Source organism: Acomys russatus, chromosome 5 (genome assembly GCF_903995435.1).
Source record: "Acomys russatus chromosome 5, mAcoRus1.1, whole genome shotgun sequence".
NCBI lineage: Eukaryota > Metazoa > Chordata > Mammalia > Rodentia > Muridae > Acomys > Acomys russatus.
Genome location: NC_067141.1, coordinates 72,841,196 through 72,862,811, shown reverse-complemented (window position 1 = coordinate 72,862,811; position 21,616 = coordinate 72,841,196). Strand labels below are relative to the sequence as shown.

General features: G+C 49.3%; 1 protein-coding gene across 1 annotated transcript; it reads right to left on the bottom strand.

Moving 5' to 3' along the window:
- Positions 1-13,057: 13,057 nt before the first annotated feature.
- On the bottom strand, positions 13,058-15,565 carry Adra2a (adrenoceptor alpha 2A). The gene has a single exon (XM_051146788.1). It carries the CDS (start codon positions 14,884-14,886, stop codon positions 13,486-13,488), a length of 1,401 nt encoding a protein of 466 aa, XP_051002745.1. The 5' UTR covers positions 14,887-15,565; the 3' UTR covers positions 13,058-13,485.
- Between the last annotated feature and the right edge of the window lie 6,051 nt (positions 15,566-21,616).

Here is a 21,616-nt window from a genome sequence, read left to right as displayed (position 1 = left end):
TTTGTGAATATGCCCCAGGAGAGACCATTTGGAAAGTTTTCATTGCTTTTCTTTTTTATTTTAATTTATTTTTTAATGTTTTCCCTTTACATCCCAACTATAGGCCCCTCCTTCATTTCCTCCCTGCCGACCCTTCCTCACTGCCCCACCCTTTCTCCTTCCTCCTGCCTAGTCCTCCTAGAGGGGGAGCCCTTCTCCCCTACCAACTGACCCCAGCCTATCAAGTCTCATCAGGGCTGCCTGCATCCTCTTCCTTTGTGGTATGGTAAGGCACCCCACCAGGAGGAAGTGAGCAAAGTTCAGGCAACAGAGTCTGTGGCAGGGAAAGCCCCTGATTCCTTTAATAGGGGACCCATATGGAGACTGAGCTGCCTATTGGCTACATCTGAGTGGGGGGCCTAGACCCTCCCTCTCCATGCATGGTGCATCAGTCTCTGCCAGCCCCTCTGAGCCCAGATTTGTTATAACCAGCACCATGGGGACTAACAAGATGGTTTGGTGCATAAAGTGCTTGCCCTACGAGCATGCAGACTTGAGTTTGCATCCTGGCACAGCACCCGTAGAAAAGCCAGGCATAGCCCTGTAATCCCAGTACAGGGGAGATGCGGATGAGAATCACTAGGCTTGCTGGCCACCAGCCTAGGCAAACTGATACCCTCTGGCTCATTGAGAGACTCTGAATAAAAATCTAGGGTGCAAATCAAGTAAGAAGCACACCCAACATCGACTTCTAGCCTCTAAACGTGTGCTGACACACACATACATTCACCCGCACACACTTACATGCGCACACATACTAAAAAAAGTGTCCCGGGCACCTTTGAGCAAACATCCCATTTTCTTTTAACACATCTTAGCATATATCTTTAGGAGCATGGCAATGAAAAAATGATATAGGCGACGTAACTCTTTTTACTCCTTGCCATGTTTCTCTCTGGGCCCGTGGTATACTTGCTATCAGCTGTGTACCAACACATATTTTCAGGGTTGTATTCAGAACACTGGCACTGGGAAGCAGACAGACGCCAGCTGTGGCCATCTTGTAGCGCCACAACCCCCAAGCACCGGGTTTTATAATTCCTCTTTTGCACTGTGACTCTATGATTGTCTTTCTTCCTTTCCCTCTTCCTTCCTTCCTTCTTTTTTTCTTTCTTTTTCTTCCTTTCTCCCTTTCCTTCTTTCTTTCTTTTTTCAATTACTGCTCTATGAAAGCTCACAATTGTCCTCTGGCTTGTTGCTGACATTGCTAGAACAGGTGAAAAGGTGCTCATTTTCTCATGCATCAGCCCTCAGCAAGGACAGCGAGTTCCCCTCATTAGAATTAGCCCATCGCAAATGTGCAGGATATGAATTTTTTTCTTGACTATGCTTTTTACCTGTCATTATTTCCCATTGTATTTATTTCCTTTGGGTGGCTTCATTTTCAGCTGTGATTTTTTTTTTTTTTAATTTTCGTTAATGTTTCTGTTCATCTTCCCTCCTCACATCATTCAGTTCTTTCAAACACACACACAGAAGCACATGCTTCATTTAGACTGGAAGCACTGTCATGTGTCCTCCCTGACATAATTTTCATTAATGCCACAAGGGTGGTACATAGTCATTGTGGGGAAATGTTTAAATATATGTAAGAAAAAAATTAGGGATAAAAATTGCCAAAAAAAATATTTTATAGTATTTCACGGGCAGGTTTTTTTAAAAAATATGTATCAGGTTCCTTTATATTTTGTAATTAATTAATGAGACTTTTGTTGTATGGTCCAAGTAATTTTATGATAGCCAGAACGGTTGAAGTGCTTCAGACTGTCCCATGTTCTTAAGCCTGTGGAGTCCCAGTACGTGTAATAATCGCTACTTTCATAAGACTTGTTAGCCTGCGACCATAAAGTGGGGGAGGACATGGACCTGAGGGAGGGTAATAGGGTGGGGGTGGGAGGGTAGGAGGAATGGAAGGATACGAGTGATGGGAGAACAATTCAGTTGTAATCTAAATAAATTAATAAAAAATAGAACACTAAAAAATAATAATAATCGCTACTTTCTTTCCTTTTGTTATTTCCTCCCAGAATCCAGGAGCAAGGACCTGGGGCATCGTGCCAGTGAGGCAGATGCTCTGCCATCGAGCTACAAACCTTTCAGTCATTTGAAAGTTTCAAATTGCAGAGTGAAATCCTATACTGCACACTCACGAGCGTTGCTCATTTCTACATAAGATCAAACTTTTGTTGTACAGGTGAATTTTTTTATATAATTTTATTAATTTATTCATATTACATCTCTATTGTTAGCCCTTCCCCTGGTTCCTCCCATTCTTCCCTCCCTCCCATTTCTCTCCTTCTCCCCTCCCCTACGTCTGTGACTGAGGGAGATCTCCTCCCCCGTATATGCTCATAGGGTATCAAGTCTCTTCTTGGTAACTAGCTATCCTTCCTCTGAGTGCCACCAGGCCTCCCCATCCAAGGGGCGTGGTCAGAAAAGGGGCACCAGAGTTCATGTGAGAGTCAGATCTCACTCTCCACTCAACGGTGGAGAATATCCTGTTCGTCGGCTAGGTCTTGGTAGGGGTTCGAAGCTTACTGCCTATATTCTCCTTGGCTGGTGCCTTAGTTTGAGGAGGACCCCAGGACCCAGATCTGCCTGTTATAAAGTTCTTCTTGTAGGTTTCCAGGACCCTGTGGGTCCTAATATTTCCCCTTTCTTCCATGCTACTCTTGCCTAAAGTCTCAATCGGATGTCCTCTCCTCTGACCCACTTTCTTGGTGAGTAAAGATTTTCATGGTACGTATCCCTTGGACTAGTGTTTTGATATAAGTGAGTATATACCATTTGTCTCTTTTTGCTTCTGGGTGAGCTCACTCATTATGATAATTTCTAGATCAATCCATTTGTCCACAAATTTCGGGAATTCCTCGTTTTTAATAGCTGAGTAGTATTCCATTGTGTAAATATACCACAGTTTCTTAGTTCATTCTTCTACTGAGGGACACTTAGGCTGTTTCCATGTTCTGGCTATTATGTATAAAGCAGCTATGAACATGGTTGAGCATATGTCCCTGTTGTGTGGTAGGACATTTTCTGGGTATATTCCAAGGAGTGGGATAGCTGGGTCTTGAGGAAGCCCTATTCCCATTTTTCTGAGAAAGCGTCAGACAGCTTTCCAAAGTGGTTGTACTAGTTTGCATTCCCACCAGCAATGAAGGAGTGTTCCTCTCTCTCCACATCCTCGCCAACATGTGGTGTCATTTGAGTTTTTGATCTTAGCCATTCTGATGGGTGTAAGATGGAATCTCAGTGTCGTTTTGATTTGCATTTCTCTGATGACTAACGAGGACGAGGTGAGTTTTTATTTTACCTATTTTTATTAGAAATGGTTAGGCATCCAGGAATACCTAAAGTCATGTGCTAAAAACTCTGCCTTTTGTTTATTAAGTTTTTGTGTAGGTGTGTGTTTATTAAGTTTTAACATTTTTGTTTGTCCTCTTTCAGAAAGCCATGCTTGGTTCCAGCCCCTGCACTGATATACTACCATTGTCTCTTAAATAAACCTGCTAACTGAATGCAGAAAATGACAACGTATGATCACAAGGCAGCTGAGAGAATAAGCATACTGCAGCAACAACAAAACATCGCCCTGAAACCCTCCCTCTGCAGTAGTCGTCAACAGTTGTTTGTGCAGGGTTTTGTTGGTATTGCTTGGCCTCTGTTTGATCATCTTTGACCGGTTATAACAAGATTTTTTCTACTAGAAAAGTTAAGATGCTTGGAGAAGGGGCTCGGTGGATAAAACAGTTGCCTCTCAAGTCTGTGGATCAAAGTTCAGGTACCCAGATCCCACACACATGTGAGGTAGAAGCAGCTCCTGTCTGCAGTCCCAGCACTGCACAGGCAGGGTACGGGATCCATACATCAAGCTGTCTGGCAGTTTAGTGGAATCAGTGAGTTCTGAGCTCAGGGAGAGATTCTGAGTCTGTCAGTGGTCAAGAGCACTCGGGGAAGGTAGTGGACATTGATCGCTGGCCTCCACACGAACGAAGGAACAAACATGCGGCCACACACATGCAAACACACGTCTATACGTGCAAAAAAAAAAAAAAAAAAAAGAAGAAGAAGAAGAAAGAGAGAGAAATGTCCCATAAACATTTCATTATCTGTAATTGTTCCAAGTGGATTTGTTTCTCTCTGATTCTGTAACATGATCCAGTGTGTACATGATGCAGAGTTGGTGCTCTGTTTTTGGCATGACTGTACTGTTTCTGGTCCCTCTTCATCCATTCTAACACACACTCACAATGTGTTACCACAGCAGTTTTCACATCCTCTCCATCCCTGACAAGACAGGCACTAGGTCTTTCTACCCTGAGAAACCGAGATGGAAGCAAATACACAGTGAGCCCTAACTAGAAAATCAGCAATGCTGCCGCGCAGCGCTTTCCAGCAGTTGGTGGCGTGTGCACTGCTATGCACACGTGCGTGCGTGCCGTTTTACGGATGAGTAAACAAGGTGTGGAGCAGCTAAGAAACTCGTTGCAATGAACTCCCCTTGCTTTCCTTATCTAATGTCTCTTCTTGGAACTTACATGTGGACAAGCTGGCCAGGGAGCCTGGGGCAGGCGCTAAGTAGAGGGCGGCTCTGCAGGTTGTCCCTCAGAAATCCTGGGGAGAGTGGCATGAATGCTGGAGGGTGGATGGGATTAAGGTAGAGATCACGACCCATAGGTATCTCTGCCTCCTACACAATCCCTGCCTCCAGACAGTGTTCAAGACAGCAGAAAAAGAGTAAATGTCATTCTTCAGGCAAAGCAACAGCAGCCTTTTGGAAACATCCAGGAAACAGTAACACCAGCGTAGGGCCACGGAGCAGCAAAGGCACTAAGCTAGTCCAGGAGCCTAGTTTAGGGGATGTCTCATAAGACATAAGACCTCTAGCCACCATGGGTCTTGTGGAGGTCTTGACGTTCATTCAGTCCCTCCCTCTCCATCTACTGGCGAGCACAAGATCTTTGAACAGGCATGCTGCAAGAGAAAGAGCCCAGGAGATCAAATTCCCCACAAGGCTGACGCGGGTCCCACACAAGCCTGCCAGTTGAGCCCATTAGCCTTAGAGCAGCTTCCTAAGCAACAGGCCTCTCGGCCCCCAAACTGAGTGGGAAGCATGCTGGTGCGCCCAGCGCCATACGCAGCCTACGCAGTTGCCTCAAAACACCAGAGACTTCTCGTACAAGTCACGCCTGAGGAACCTGCGGCCACCTACCTGTTCAAAGCAAAAACCAAAGGTGCATGGTAGGACACAGATTTCAATTCAGGCCTTTCTGACCCTGGAGCTTGACTCCTTAAAAGGCTGCCTCAGGAATGCAAACACGCTGTTTAGGTTTTGTTGTTAATCTAACACAGCCTAGCTTCACCTGGGAGACTCTCAATGAAGAATTGTCTGGATCAGATTGGCCCCAGAAGCTTGTCTGTAGGGGATTCATTATCTTGATGGCTCCTTGACCATCCCATTTTGGGCGTCGCTATTCCCTAGTCAGGGGATACTGCTTAAAAGTGGAAAAGGCTAGCTGAGTAAGCAAGCAGCAAGGATTTATTTATTTCTGTCTACTCTTGACTATGGGCGTTATGTAACTAACTTCCTTGAGTTTCCTCAGGGATGAACTATAACCTTCCCTCCTCCAGGGTGATTTCTGTCAGGATTTGTGTCCCAGCAACAGAAATGCAGCCAGAACAGCATTCCCTCTCCAGGTATCTCTGTCTCTAGACTCTTAAGAAAGAAGTCGATGACGTCTCAGAAGAGAAAGGATTAGGGACAGCTAAAGGCTTGTCCGAGAGCAGCAAGTTGAGCGTAGATAGAGCGTGGCACAGGTTCCCTAAAGTCCTTGGAAACAAATGCCTATTCTTGAGGAATCTAGACAAGCTGGCACTAGAGTAAATAGGGTGAGCCCCAGGCATGTGGCTTACCAGATCTTCTGATCCCAAGAGGAACCCTGGGCAGTGACAACCTGCAACTATCGTGGTCACAGTGTGTGCTCCAGGGCTCTCCTTGGTATCTCCCACCCCCATTCCACCTTACCCCACCCCTACCACTGCTGGAGAGTAAGCAGACAAGGCCGCTGAGGTTAAGAAACCTGGAAGAAGAAGGAAAAACCAGCTCTGAGACCAGTCCGTTCTCCACATCCCCAAGGTGAACTGGTAATTCTCCAAGGGGATGTTTGCTTTTAGCCACACACAGAAACCTCTGAAACCAGGAAGTGCCCTGAGAGATGGCTGTTCACAGAAGTGGGAACCTTGGTACAAACAGAGGTAGCTCTGGGTCTGCACAGAGATAAGCGCTGCCTGCTGGGTGGCCTCTGCTGGAGGAGGGGCCCCAGTCTTCCCTGAGTGTCATCACATAGGCCCCCTGGTGGAGTCATTAGCATCTGTAGCTTGGGAGAATGACACACATCCCTCATCAGTTTCCACGGAACAGCCACAATGATTGCTCCCAACAAATTCAGTCATTACCCTCTCTCGTCTAAAAAGATGCCAAGAGCTCCCACTGCCTCCAGGATAAAACGCTTTCACCAGAAGCTGCATGGTCTGGCCTGTCCCCACTCTACAATTCACCCTCAACAGAACGCCATCTTCACAGGGGAAACTTCATTCAGATGCTTAAACATGTGACTCCCTTTTCTGCCCGAGCCCCCTCCTCATCTCCTTGTCTGAGTCATCCCGATCTGAGCTAGATGGACACTTCTCTGTACATCTTCTCTGTGCCTTAGCCCAGCTCAGGTCCTCCCACCTGTGTCTCTATCTGTCACTGCCCTGGTACCATTTGTATCAGTCCTCCCTCACGAAAGCAATCGTTCTGGTCTCCTTGTTTATTCTCCTATCCCCAACTCTACCAGTTTAATCACAGCTTTAATATATATTAAATATATTATATTATTTATATATATTTTATTATATATATAACATATATAATATATAAATAATATATAAATAATATAATAATATTTATTATTTATATATAATATATATTAAATGAAAAGAGGAATGAAGAGGTGAATCTGTCATTTACCCATTTTGGCATCCTGTGGCTAGCATTCTCTGGGTCTCCCCAAGTGGCAAGAGGATGGTGTGTAGGAATGGTGTGCAGGCGTACACACCTGTCTGTCTGGGTGTCTGTGCATACACACTGGAAGCCATGCTCAGAACAGACTCTCACATCCCCCAAAGAAAAAGAAAGGCTTGTGGTTTCCTTTTTTCCTTTACAGCTAGCTGCTCGATGACCTAAGCAACTGGTCCACGGACAAACTACAGGAGTTAGGCAGGTGGCCCCAGTCTAGCTCATCCCCTAAAGTGCTATCACACTGCCTCATCCTGGCTTCAGGTCTGATAGCAAATATTCTGCAATTGCCTCTGCCACCGACCACCTGAGGTGGACTCTGGAAGGCTGACCCTGGGATCTTTTTGTACTCTCTGTGTCTGCAGCGAGGATTGCCACCTGAGAATCCAGGCGCATGAGAGTGAAGTTCTATGCTTCTCTTCCTGCCCAAGTCAGCTTGGCAATGATTAAAGCCTCCCGCCGCCACACACACACACACACACACACACACACACACACACACACACACACACACACCCTGCCCCCATGCTACTGTCCTTGCAGCCTGAATCATGGGAGTTGCCTGTTCCCTTGGGCCTAAGGGTGCTAAGTCCCCATGCCTGCGTCCTTTGAAGGTGTTTCTCAACTCTGCCTGCACCTCGTGAACAACCCTTCAGGCTCTTCTCATTTGCTCCTTCTCCGTACCATCTCTTTTGCTCAGATCCAAATTGCAAAGATGTCCCACATTCCTAGTTTTGACCGAGCTGGGAAGAACACCCAGCCTCACCTGTTTGGCCCCCTCCCTCACTAGTGTTCTGTGCAGCTGAACACGTCTTCCCTTCCATAGGAAGTAGGAAAGTATGGATGCTGAAGAAACTGGCACTGAGAACTAGTGTTAGCCTAGCCAGGTTGCCCACATCCGTCACTGTGGATCCGTCTCAGGGCTGTCACCCTGCACAAAGGCAACTCTCTGGCCACACGGAGGATGCTCTGAGCTTGCAGTTAGCATCTGTGGACCACACTGCCCTTGATCTCCCTTTGCAACTTTCTCCTCTGACACAGTCCACTTTTCAATATTCTAGATCTTCCACCTCAGATGGTCCTATGTATGCAGAAAGCACATGCACACACAGACACACTCATACAAGCATACATGAGTGAACATACACCCAGGCATTCCCATGTAACCACACACACACACTCATACATATTCACATGAACCCCCCACACACACACACATGTGCACACACACACACACACACAGGCACGAGCATCTGCAAACCACAACATGATTCCAACCCTTTTTTAGTACAATGCTCTTGAAAACACCTGTCCTCAAAAAGAGCAGGACCTGGCCCTACACATGTCTCACCTAACAGAGACAGAAGAGAACAAAATTAGTATTTTATGTCATCTTAAAATAGATCATCAGAAAAGTCCCCAGAAAACCCTGAGCCAAGTGGCCCAGCAAATGTGATTCACTACAGCTTGAAAAACAGCACACCATGTCACTAATGGGACCTGTCAAGATTACATTATATGGGCTGACATGTCCTGTGTATTTAGGAATACACACGCACACACACATGCACACACTTATACACAAACCACAGCAATTAAAGAAAAAGAGGCCATGAATTTGAAAGGAAAAAAAAAAAGCAAGGAGGTGGTAAGTTTGAAGGGAGGTGGAAGGGCTTGGAGGGAGGAAAAGGAAGAGGAAAAATATATAATTATAATCTTAAAAACTACTTTGGCCAGGTGGTGGTGGCACAGGCCCTTAATCCCAGCACTTGGGAGGTACAGGCAGGTGGATCTCTGTGAGTTCGAGGCCAGCCTGGTCTACAATGCGGGTCCCGGACAGCCAAGGCTACACAGAGAAACCCTGTCTTGAAAAACAAAACAAAAAAACTATTTTTAAAGGCACTATATAAATAATAAATAGATGAATAGATAGATGGCTGTGGTAACGGGCTGTGGTAGATCTAAAGTATGGCTTTATGAGAGCTGTTTGGTAGATAATGGATAGATACATGGATACATGGATCGACTAGAGATAGACTCACTTAGCTCCACAGAGCAATTGTCTAAATAGCGCTAGACCAATCAACCAGTTTCGTTTTACAAATCCCTCAGAGATGGGCTCAAGGTCACATTAGTCAATAGCAAAGCTGAGACTAGAGACCTGGCCTTCTGATGCTTATCTACTTCCTTTCCAATGGGCCCTGTTCCCTTTTCTGTATCGAACTCTAGAACTTCTGTCGATTGAAGGGATCGATATTATGTCTAAACAAAACCCTGGTGTTTGTGACTCTGTGCAGTGATGTGGCCTGGATCCCACTATAGGTACACCCTTTGCTGAGGGTGGGCTCTCTGCATCCCAGACTCGTGGGCCCACGTGAAAATTGTCAGAGCCCAAGGCAGGGTGCTGAGGCAAATCAGCCCTGGCTCTGGAGAAAACAAGGTCCTGGTGTACGGTGAGGAAGTCAACCCTCTTAACAGACATCCTGAGTAGAGCCAGGAGCTGGTCTTGCTACCCCCAAGAACAGGCTGTTGAAACCAAAGCCAAGGCCTGGGCCTGGGGGCCACCACCTACCTCACAGCACGTCTGGTAGAACTAACGCCAATCTCTGTGCCCTGCCCTCCCAACAAATGTCAGCAGCTTAACTCTCACCTTCTTTCTGAGGTATCCTTCCTGTGCCCGGTACTCCCCCTCCCATGACGTCACCGCTCTACTGCCTGCTAGTGTGCTGCATGGGGTTAAAAAGGATCACTTTGCAGGGTGCACGCAGGAGAGGAGGAGAAGTGTCATGCGGCGCCCAGCATGGCGCTAGATGAGGAGCAGGTGTTTGGGGACTTCTTAGCAGCCCTGCACGCCTTGCAACCAGACAGAACCTGTGGCAGAGATAGACCTTAACGGGCAGAGTCTAGGGGAAGGGAGGCGGGGCAGGCCTGGGAGGAGGCATGACTCTCAGGGTAGGCTCTCAAACGCTGATTGAAGTGAGTCACAGAGGTGAGAAAGCCTGAGCCGCTTTATTACCATCTCACCTGATCCTTGAACAAAGCCTTACAGGCTGAGGCCAAGCAAATGCCCAAAGATGAGGGTCCTCCCTTCCCCCAAACCCGTTGTCCTCACAGCTAGGAGTCTGGCGAGCCCCAGTAGCTTTTCTACCCCCAGGAAAGACTCTCCCCGGGACTATGGGGAGATGTGCGGTGGGTCATCATCCAATCTTTCCTCTTTATGTTAAGATCCATTTTTCACCCCATTCCCACCCTACAAACTGCTGCCTGGGCCCTTTAAAATGAACCGCAGTCCTCACTGTGAATTCAGAAACCTGGTAGTCCATCTTGGGCTCAAGGCCTTGGGTCCTCATTTTCTCGGCTGAACCGGATTCTACAGCTTCCCCGCTAATGTAGCAGCTGGGAGATGCCATGATCCCAGACCCTCCTCACACACCACTCCCTTCACTTTGGCCTGTCAGCGGCAACTGGCCTCTGGGGATACAGGCAAGGCGCACACCACCTCAGCAAGCAGGGCAAAAATAAAGCCAATGGTGAGCTATGTGTCCATCTGCCTCTGTGCCCTGTCACACAGCTCTGGTGCTGGAGGCCTGCCAAGCCGGCCTATTGTCTGGCACTGTTTGTCTTTGGGGCAATGGGTGCCCTAGAATAGAAGGATTGTAGCCTGGGGGGGGCGGGGAGGTAGGGTGGGAGTTGGCCTCAGCATCAGTTCAGGGAGCCAGCCTTGGCGCCACAGGCCGGGAGGGCAATTTGTGAAGCCCCCCTCCCCCAGCGCGCATGCGCGCACGAACAAGGGTTCCCAGAGAGAAGTGCCTGCCTTCTCTCCCGTCTGTAGGCTTGGAGAATCGAAATGACTACAGGACCTCCTCTAAAATCCCCTTGTCCTCCTCTCCCAGGACCTTCAGTCCTGAGTCCCCTCCCAGGGCCACCTACCTTCCAACCCAGCACACACCCCTTCACCAGCACCCACTTGTGGAGCGTGCAGAGCTGAGCTGCAGGAGGCTGTACTTACAGAGTTTGCTCTCCCTTCAGAACCACATTCTGCCATTTGTATGTGTTGGTCAACCCCAGCTCCTCCCTGAGATGTCTCCACCCAGCCACCGCAGAAGACCTTCCTCACAGCCAAGCATAGGGCTCAGCAACTTCCTAACTCACCGCAGCCTGAGCCCAAAGCTCCATTACCTACATCTGTGGGATCCTACTCTCACCAGCCCAGCCCCTCAGCTGTGGTAGGAGGTGGGATCAGCCTATGGCTAAGACCCTTCTGGCATTAAAGAGCTATAACCATCGTTGTGAGGGCTTTAAAAAAAGCCTCAGAAGCAAAGGGGCAGGTGTTGTTAGGAGACAAAGAACAAGCATGCCTCTGGCTAGAGAGAATTCAACCTACCAACTAACACATGTAGGTGCTTTCACCAAGCTGTGGAGCATTTACCATATTGTCTATTAGCGAATTTTACGGTACGATGCACATTTGCAGGTGCAATCCACTCTCGTATATGCATATCGCACTTTGGGGTAGATATATGCTTTGAGGAATACACATATTTGGGACATATAGACACTTCAGGCTTTGCACATACTGCACACTGGGTATACCTACACTGTGTGTGCAACGCAGAGTGTGAACACCACAACTCTGGAGAGCCTGGGGTCAGGAGCACAGACTTTGAAGCAGATGAACTGGGACACAGTGAACTCACATACTAGGCCTGAGTCAGCCAGTTTCCTTCTGCACTGCTGCTTTACCTGTGCGTTGGAAATAACACTGGGCTTTACCTCACAGCATTCTCAAAAAGTTTAAAGAAGGCCATGTCTCAAAAATAGGCACACACTGGCCAGCGAGGAAGGAGCGCACAGGTGGTAGCCGGCTACTACTAGGGGTTCAAAGATAAATGACGGTGTGTGTGTGTGTGTGTGTGTGTGTGTGTGTGTGTGTGTGATTAGATAATCCCATCATTCAAAGACTTGAAAACTCAATTTTCAGACAGGAGGACCACTTAATCCATGTTTATTTCACATTTGATCTGTAAACTTTATTTTTTTAAAAAAAAAAAATCCACTGTCATGAGCAACAAGTGCTGACATTCAGTTTTGTTTTGTTTTGTTTCTCATGAAATCAGAGCACAGGCCTTCCACTGTCCACCTAAAGTAAGTAGGAACCAGGCAGCAAACACCCTGCCCACTCCCTGACTTTGGCAGTTCATTGGTGACTGTGATCTCAGACAGAAAAGCAGGGGAAGGTAACACTTTGATAGTAAGAGCTCTTGGGGCTGGCGCTGTACCTAATGTGGCAGGCCCATTTGTCTTCTCACACTGTTTACCTTGGCAAATTGTATCAAGTTTGTTTCTTCCACATAATTTCCACTCCTGTGTGTCTAAAAACAGCAGCTAAATGATTCCCCCTTAGTCAGCACTTGCTGGGGAGGGGCCGCACACATACAAGATAGAAACACACGTACCCCTCTTCAAGCCTTGGCCCCACAGGAGGGGAGAACAGCAATGTCAGTTCTAAAGTGAGTTACTGGGGCAAATGGCGCCTCAGAAAATAATGGCTTTGTACACAGGGCTGATGCAAGGCGGAAGGTCTTCGTCCATCATTGTAATATTTACATAGGAAAAAGGCAATTAGGCACGGGAGAAAAATGAACAAAAATCCATTCCCTGTGGGGAAATCTCAAAGCAGGTCTGTGTCCAAGGGACAATCACCAGTTACTGGTGAAAAAGCACTGAGAGAGACATAAGAACACTAGAAAAGGGGCTTGCATTGTAAAGGAGGTTGGGCTGGACCAGATAACCCGCTGTCTGTTTCTAACTGGAGGGCATCTGCACAGCCATGATTCCAACATCGCGTCAAGGCCAACGCGGAGGAACCCAAAGTATGCTATCAAAAATAATGTATATTTACAGTGGGGGTGGGGAGGGCAGTCAGGGCTGCCCTGGATGGTTTTGTTTTTTTTTTTTTTTTTTAAAGGTGGGAGGGTGGTAACTAGCCAGGGCTAAGAAATGTTGGTTCATGAACCCTTTGGCAGCCATGCTCTCTTTAGTACTGTGCTTGCTTGGAAGAACTTAGGAGAGTCAGACTAGGGGAGAAGATGACAGTAACACCAGGAAACGATACTGATCAGTAGTAGCCCACCAGGAAAACGACCATGGGTCGGAAATAGCCATAACGACCACCAAAAGGCGCGTGTGTGTCCCTCTCGGCTAAAACTTTACACGTGTAACAAAAGGTTCTCTCAAAGGCCACCGAACTCCCTCTAAGCCAGATAACACACGGAGCAGATAGGTCCAGGGTTTCAGAGTGCTGGGGCTGCATGCGTAGACGCGCCCCCTCAATTCCTGGGGCCTGCATCTTGCAAGTGTCTGTAAGCAGGGCAGAAGCCATGAGCTCACACAATGCGCTTTCTGTCCCCACGGCAGAGGATCTTCTTGAAGGCGCGGCGGAAGTCGTGGTTGAAGATGGTGTAGATAACCGGGTTCAAGGAGCTGTTGCAGTAGCCGAACCAGAAGAAGAAGTTGAAAAGCTGGCTGGGCACTGGGCAGCCGACCGCTATGAGTGTATAGGTGAAAAAGAACGGGAACCAACACACCACAAACACGCCGATGACCACCGCTAGCACAAACGTGAAGCGTTTCTCACGGTTCTGCCGCCCGCGCCAGCGCGATGCTTTGGCGCCCCCGCCGCCGCGCTCCTCTCCCGGCCCCGACCCCGAAGCCCCGGGCCCCGCAGTCCCCGGCCCGCGCCGCGGCACAGTGTCCCCCGGCTTCACCTGGCTCGCCCGGGTCTTGCCCTTGGCCCGGGGACCGCGCTCGGGTCTACCCGGCCCCGGGGGCCGCTCTGCATGCTCGGATGACGAACTCTCCTCTAGGTCCAGCGCATCCCCGTCGCGCGGCCCAGTGGGCGCGGGCTCTCCCGGGGTGCCGTTCAGCTGGGTGGGTAGCGGCTCGGTCTCGGCGCCCGCGGGTCCAGCGCCGCGCTCCGGGCCCAGGCCATTGGGCCTGCGATCGGCGCCCCCCGGCGGCGTGGTACCGGTCTCCGGACCCCGGCGGCTGGGTGGCACACGGGTGCGACGCTTGGCGATCTGGTAGATACGCACGTAGACCAGGATCATGATGAGGCAAGGCGCGAAGAAGGAACCGATGGACGACGAGATGACATACCACTTCTGGTCGTTGATCTTGCAGCTCGGCTCGGCCTGCTGCTGCCCGCCGCCAGCGCCCTTCTTTTCTATGGAGATGAGTGGCGGGAAGGAGATGACAGCCGAGATGACCCACACGGTAACAATGATGGCCTTGATGCGGCGCGGCGTGCGTTTTAGGTTGTACTCAATGGCCTGCGTGATGGACCAGTAGCGGTCCAGGCTGATGGCGCACAGGTGCACTATGGACGACGTACAAAAGAGCACGTCGAGAGCCAAGTAGATCTCGCACCACACCTTACCAAAGTACCAGTAGCCCATAACCTCATTGGCCAAAGAAAAAGGAATGACCAGCGTGGCCACCAGGATGTCCGCCGAGGCCAGAGATACCAGGAAGAGGTTTTGGGGCGCTTTGAGCGCGCGGCTGGTGAACACTGCGATAATAACCAGCACGTTGCCAAACACTGTAAACAGCATTAGCAGGCCAGCGAGGCACACCAGCGTCAGCGTCACCTGCAGGGAGTAAGGGGTAGCCCGGGTACCATCCCCGGGCGCCTCGGTCCCGTTCCAGCTGGTGTTGCCCGCGTCCGGCTGCAGGGAGCCCATGGGCGCAAAGCTGCCCTCGGCCAGCGGCTGCTCCTGGCGGAACATGAACGCGGGCGCCGGTTCTTCTGGGCCTGCTGCCAGCTGCCTTCCGGCCCCGCGTCCGTGGGTCCTCCTCTTCCTCCGGCGCGCGGCACGTCCCGCCGCGCTTCACATAAGGAGAGGGCCACAGTGAGCCGGGCCCAAGCAGTGGACCGCTAGTGGTCCATGGACTGGCGCCCGCGAACTGGCACAGGTTCGTCCTTCCGACGCTCCGGGTGGGCGCCTTCTCTTTCCCAGCTCCTCAAACACAGCCAAGTTTTATTTCTAAGCGGCAGGATAGAGTAGGGCCAGCTGGTGGTTAGAGATTTAGTCTTCAAGAAAAGAGAAAAGAAAATTATCGGTGGTCTGATGACTTGGAAAGATGTCAGGAAATTATACAAATGTATTTAAATAAACATCTATACCTTGACTATTAAGCTGAACGGAAGGCAGAAAGTCTTACCCCAAGAGGCAGCGGAGAGGTGTTGGTGCGGGTTCGGAGTCCTAGGTGCGGGTTCGGAGTCCTAAGTCTGTCTGTTTTCTTACACCCTTGAAGAGATTTCCGATTCTGTCGCTACCCCCAGGCGCAGTGGTGCGGGCTGGGCAGGACCTCGGGCGAGGGCGCGGACTCTGCCTCCTCTTGGAGCGCCACAGGACTTCCAAAGTTGTGCGCCCTGCTGGGGCTGGGACTCAGCGCTCTGAGCTCGGGGGCGGGGGCGATGGTGGGGTGAAGGGCTTGGGGGCCTCATGAAGATGCCCCCAACTCCGTCCTCAGGGCCAAGATCGATGAGCGATCGGCTCCATAGGAGCCGCGGCCGAGGCAAGGGTGGCTGCTAGCCGGCAGCTGGGTGGACAGAGAGCGCAGCAGACCCAGCAGGGGTCGGAAGACCGGGTGAGTTTTAGCAGGACCACAGGACTTGGGGCTGAAGGCGCTGGGGTGGCTAGGCGGCGTGCGCGGGCTGCAGGGCGTCTGCACAGAAGCGGAGCCGCTGCTGTTCCGCCGCGCTACAGTGGACTGGTTTTATAGCCCCAGGACGAAGCCGGCGTTGCCGAGCAGCCGGCGTCAGCCCCCACGTGGGAAGTCGACCCTCCTCCACCCCTCGCGCCTCTCCTCCTTAGGTCTAGAGCCAGCACCCGCGTCGGACCCCAGAGAGCGCTGCCACGCAGGTCGGACCCGCCTGTTGGAAAGGCAGGTACAGTAACTGAGGGGCTTTAAGGGAGAGAGCTTAGGGAGTGGGGAGCGGCCTCTGCTGGGAGTTGGCCGTGCAGCTACCGGCTGGCCCAGGAAGACAGTAGCTAGCACACAGGAGTGCACCAATCTAGCTGGCTTCTAGCAGGAAACGGTGCCAGCGTGCTGGGGCCCGAATTAGGAAATGCAGCGTCGCAGAAGGGTCGCTGTCGAAGCAGCCCCGCCCCAGGCTAGGCTCAGGTGCGCTGGTGGCCAGGATGAAAGGAATCCTGGAGAGGTAAGCGTGTGCAGGTTCCTAAGGAAGCGCTGGAGCGGAATGGACAAGCACCCACACATGAGGAGACCAGGCCAGAGTTGTGCATATTGGGGAAGAGAAGGCTACGTCTCCTTGCAGCCAGCTACACACTGCTGTCTGCGGGAGAGTGGTGGCCTGGAGTCTGCTCTGCGCCCCTTTGAATAGCCCTGGGGAAGGGTCCTGGAGGCGTAGGCCCTGAGCCGTGACAGAACAAGAGCGCACTGACACCTGCTGGCCGCTGGTCGTCACGGCTGGAAAGAGACTTGAGGGCGCCAGGCTCCAGTCTCTTTCGTCGTTTCTTGAGGCAAGTGTGCATCTCAGCTCAGGGGGGAATAAGAACCCAGATGCACTGGGTCATGTGGCAGAAGTCTTCAGATTTTCTGTATCTACCTCCGATGAGAGTGAGGGTCGGAACTTTCTACAGATGTTCTAGAGTCCTGGGTATCTTCCTCTCCGCCTGCCCAGCTCCCAACTACTAGGAAGCACTAAGCATCTGTTGAGGCACAGATATCTTATGAGGAGCTGGAAAAGCGGAGTGCTACGACATCATAAGTAGATGTAAGCCTGTATCACGCTATTTTAATCAGTACCTACTGTGTGCACGTATCACACTGTACTCCACAAATGTACACAATTATTATGTGTTACTCAAAAAGATTTTATGTTGATAGAAATGTTAACCACCCTGACTTGGTCATTACATACTGTGCATGACATTGAATTAACATACAATATCTCACCATTTGTAAAATTGAATGTAAAAGGTAAGTCTTGTTAGATTCCACCCCACTGACATGGACCCATCCCCTACACCCCAAACACACACACACACACACACACACACACACACACACACACACACACATCTGCACAGCATCCGTCAGCTAGGGCAGGGTGCTAGCCAAGGAAGAGAGACTGTTTTCCACACCCTCTCTGGTAAGAACAGTAGGAGCATGGGTGTAAACAGCAAGGTTTCCAAGAATGCTGGATGTCCCACCACAGGCAGGCGTGTTGGTAGCACCAGATTTACTAAGCCACCTGCACTCTTCAGGTGAGCGAGCAGCAGGCAGAGCAGGAAATGTCAACCGGGTAGACCTAAGGCCTACAGAAGCATCAGTCATACTTCAGAGATCACCAAATCTAAATGTTATAAGCTGTCATGCAAGCCAGGAGCCAAGGTCCAAGCAGATCTGAGCAGATGCTTCTCTGGACATCAAGGTGCAGGCTCCAGTCTGGCTGAGGTCTGTGAGCTAAATGAATGACTTTGACCATTAGTTTCCTTCCCCCGGAGGGTAGGCTCTGCTCCTGCCACCACACTGAGAAGACTTTCTCAGAGTCTCGAGAAAACCAAGGAAGCTGACCGTCCCCTCTCTGTTGAGACTCTTGGTTCCCTGTCTTAAAGCTCTGCTCCGAGCCTCTTGGTGTGAGCAGAGACACTGCCAGTGTGTTCATTTGGAAATATGACTTAAAGTGGCCAGCAAGGAGTGTCCAAATTATGTGAAGAGTTTTGTAAAGCCATGAAAGCTACAAAGAATGAGCTCAGGCTGAGACGCACAGGCCTGACTCTCAGGTATGCAGACTCCTGGAGTGGCATCACAGACCCCAAAGGAGCTGAGGCAGATTGCACAGCCGAGGTTGGCATTTGGTGGCCTGAGGGGGACCCACCCATGAAGCTCTGTAACTATTAGTAAAAGTAAAACCAAAGTACCACAGCACTTCTTAGCACTGGCTACAGGTCAGGTACTATACTAAGCAGTTTATAAGCTATAGATTATTTTGTCCAACCATTTGCTTATATAAATGTCAGAAACAAGGTCAGCAAGGTTAAGCACATGGACTGTTTTCTGAATGTAAGCCCAAGATAATTTCTACCAGCACCCCATCAACTGTAAGGCTTTGCCCTCTGAACACTGGCAAAACCCATACAGAAAGTTGAGCTGTGTATGTTGCTCAGGATACAGCGCTTCCCCAGCATGTACTCAGCCTTGGGTTCAGTCCTCAGCACAACTGGCTACCCAGGTTGAGCAGGATGGCACATGCCTGCTGGTAAGCCAGCACTTGGGAGATGCAGGCATGATGGTCACATGGCCAAGGCCACCCTCTGTTACATAATGAGTTTGATTCTGTTGAAAAGAAGAAAGGGTGTTGGGAAGCAGCCCGCTATCCCTGTCTCCTCCAGTTGTGACTACAGCAGGGCACATATGGGCACAGCATGTGCCTCACTCGCTTCTGATGCTCACTGTCCTGGTATAGCACCAGACACGCTCTATGGGATACTGAATGTTCCCCATGATCTCTGATACAAAGCATGAAGTGCTAAGAACCCCTCCCTCTCCTGGGTATCAGTAAATTCAGGCCTACCCATTCACCACAGGGTGGGCTAATCTTTTAATCCCAGAGAACCCCTGAAGAGGGATGCTTACAAAACATATTTCTAGGGGCAGAGAATCTGCTTTGCATGAGGCCCTGGTTCTATCCCCAGCACCACTAAATAAATATTTCTGAAACAGACTCTTGAGAATATCAAATTACTAGGATCAAAGTGGGGTCTTAGTGCTTGCATTTTTAACAAATAAATCCAATAAAAACATGTACAATGCACACTGCTTTATAAATGCTCCTGAGATGAGTGAAAGAAGTTCTACATCTGACTGAGATGACAAGGCAGATGACCAATATGGTTAATACTTCAGCCCCAAATCAGGATTCAGCTATGCTATGAACTGACTCACGGATATAGGTGTAAGATGGTCATGCTTTGAAGGAAAATGGGCCCGATAGGCTCACAGGGAGTGGCACTATTAGGAGGTGTGGCCTTGTTGTTGGAGTATCTGTGGCCTTGTTGGGGCTCCTTTGATATCTGAGGTTTCAGATGCTCAAGCCAGACCCGAGAGTTAGTTTATTTTCCTGCTTCATTCGGGTCCAGATGCAGAGCTCTCAGCTCCTTCTCCAGCACCATGTCTGCCTGCACGCTGCCATGCTTCCTTCCATGATGATAATGGACTAAGCTCCTGTACTGTAAACCAGCCCCGATTAAATGTCTCCCTTTATATGAGTTGTCAAGGCTGAGGTATCTCTTCACAGCAAAAGAAACCCTAAGACAAAGTCCCTCCATTCTTTTGTATTTTTTTCCTAAAAGAAACATTAAGTAAAGAGAGGTGTTCTAATTGTGTCAGACCATTGCCAAAAAGTGAATCCTGCTTAAGCTAAACAATCTGTCTTTGAATTACGGCTGGTTCCAGTGTCAAGCAAGACCTAAAAGTGCCTTGGCATCTCAGCTCTACTGTTATAGCTTGAATACAAATGTTCCTCATAGGCTTTTGTGTTGACGGTTTGATCCCAAGCTGGTAGCACTATTTTGGGAGGTCGCGGCAACGTAAAGAAGTGAGACCTAGATGAAGGAAATAAGGCACTGAGGGCATGCCTTTTGCTGTAGTTAGGATGCGGCATGTCTCCCACAGGCCCATGTGAACACTTGGCCCTGTTGACAGCACTGTTGAGGAAGTTGTGGATCCTTTAGGAGGCAGAGCTTCACTGGAGGAAGTGCATCACTGGGGATGGCCCTTTCAGTTTTATAGCTGGGTCTGACTTCCTGTTCACTCTGTACCTTGATTGTAGGTAAGGACTAGGACAGTTCCTCCTATTTCTTCTGCCCACAATGACGGATTGTAGTCCATCAAACAAAATGCCAACAAGAACACTTTCTTCCTTGCATTGCTTTTTGTCACAAGAAGAACAGTAACTAGCATGGCAGTAGTGGTGAGCACGTTTAATCCCAGCACTCAGAAGCAGGGGTAGGTGAATCTCTGTGAGTTCGAGGTCAGTCTGGTCTACAGAGCAAGTTCCAGGACAACCAAGGCTTCACAGAGAAATCCTGTCTCAAAAAACAACAAAACAAAACAAACAAACAAACAAAAAAGTAACTACCATGCCTTTAAAGGTCATGCCTGGTCCTTGTCAGTCCACACTCTCTCTACTTCCCATCTGGCATGAGGCAAGCACACACTCCTGCTGCCATGGTGTTCTTTCCTTCAAGGGCATTGGGCTAAGTCAACATGAACCAAACCCCCTGAACTGTGAGCCTAATGAGTTGTTTCTGCCAGATATTTAACTGCATCAACAAAAAGCAATTAATGCACTTACACTGATGGTAACTTCAATTTAACAGAAATGGAGAGCTGAATAGGAGAGAACATTATTATTGCTCTCAAAGTAACAACTACTATTGATATTTTGGTTTGGGTTTTTTGTTGTTTTGGATGAGTTGACTGTCTAAGGAAAAACTGCATACCTATTAGCTTATACTCCTTGGCCGTGTCAAAACTCTCTCAAATAAAACTGCCACACAAACACAAGCCACCCTCCAGCCCACCCCTTCAAGAGACCGCACTTAAACACAACACTCTCACCACAGAAACATGATGAGCAGGTGTGGAACCCAGTGGCCTCAACTACTGCTCATGTTGTGCACACAGCTGGAGCCACAAACATCTGCTAGCTCACTGTCCTGCTGATGAGAGGGGAGGGGTGGGCTCACAAGAGAAGTCTGTGCCTTCTCTGAGCTCACCCTTAACTCCTCCATCTTATTTTTCCTGTGCTGAAGTTTTTGGGCAACATATGATTATCGCAATGTTGATAGGAGGAGCCAGAGGAAAGGGTCTCCTCCTGGGGTGTTCTGTAGAGCTGCTGTCATCTCCTCTTTTGTCTCACACTGTTGCCAGATCTCTGTGGCTGTTCACAAGCTCAAGCCATAAGCCCTGCCTCTGCCTTCATCTCTTTCTCTCTAAAGTATCAGCACACTGTGCCCTAGCCTGGAAACCAAAGGTGTGTTCCTTTCTGTGAAAGCCTCCAGCCAAGACCAGAAAGACACCAATGGGCGCCAGAATCGACTCTACTCTACAGGACACCAAGGACAGCCGAGCCCTGCTGTACTCTTACTCTACCTAATGCATTGTGTCTTGACTAAAGTGACTCTGAAGAGTTTACATGCACACACAAAGCATATCATCACCTACCTCAGGGTTCTGGGACAGTCCTCACAGATAAGTGCTTGCCCCACCCCGACCAACTAAGGAATAATGGTCTGCTTTGTCTAGACACATGAGGAAAAGCAAGCCCTGAATTGGCTATGGTGAGCAATGGCTATTTGTTCTTGTACTTGACATGTGAGATAGAGGTACCAGCCCATGGGTACAAAGGAGACATTTGTCACTAACAGTAATAACTCTTAAGCTAATATTCCATTAATCTAATTAGGTAAAATGAGTCACCTT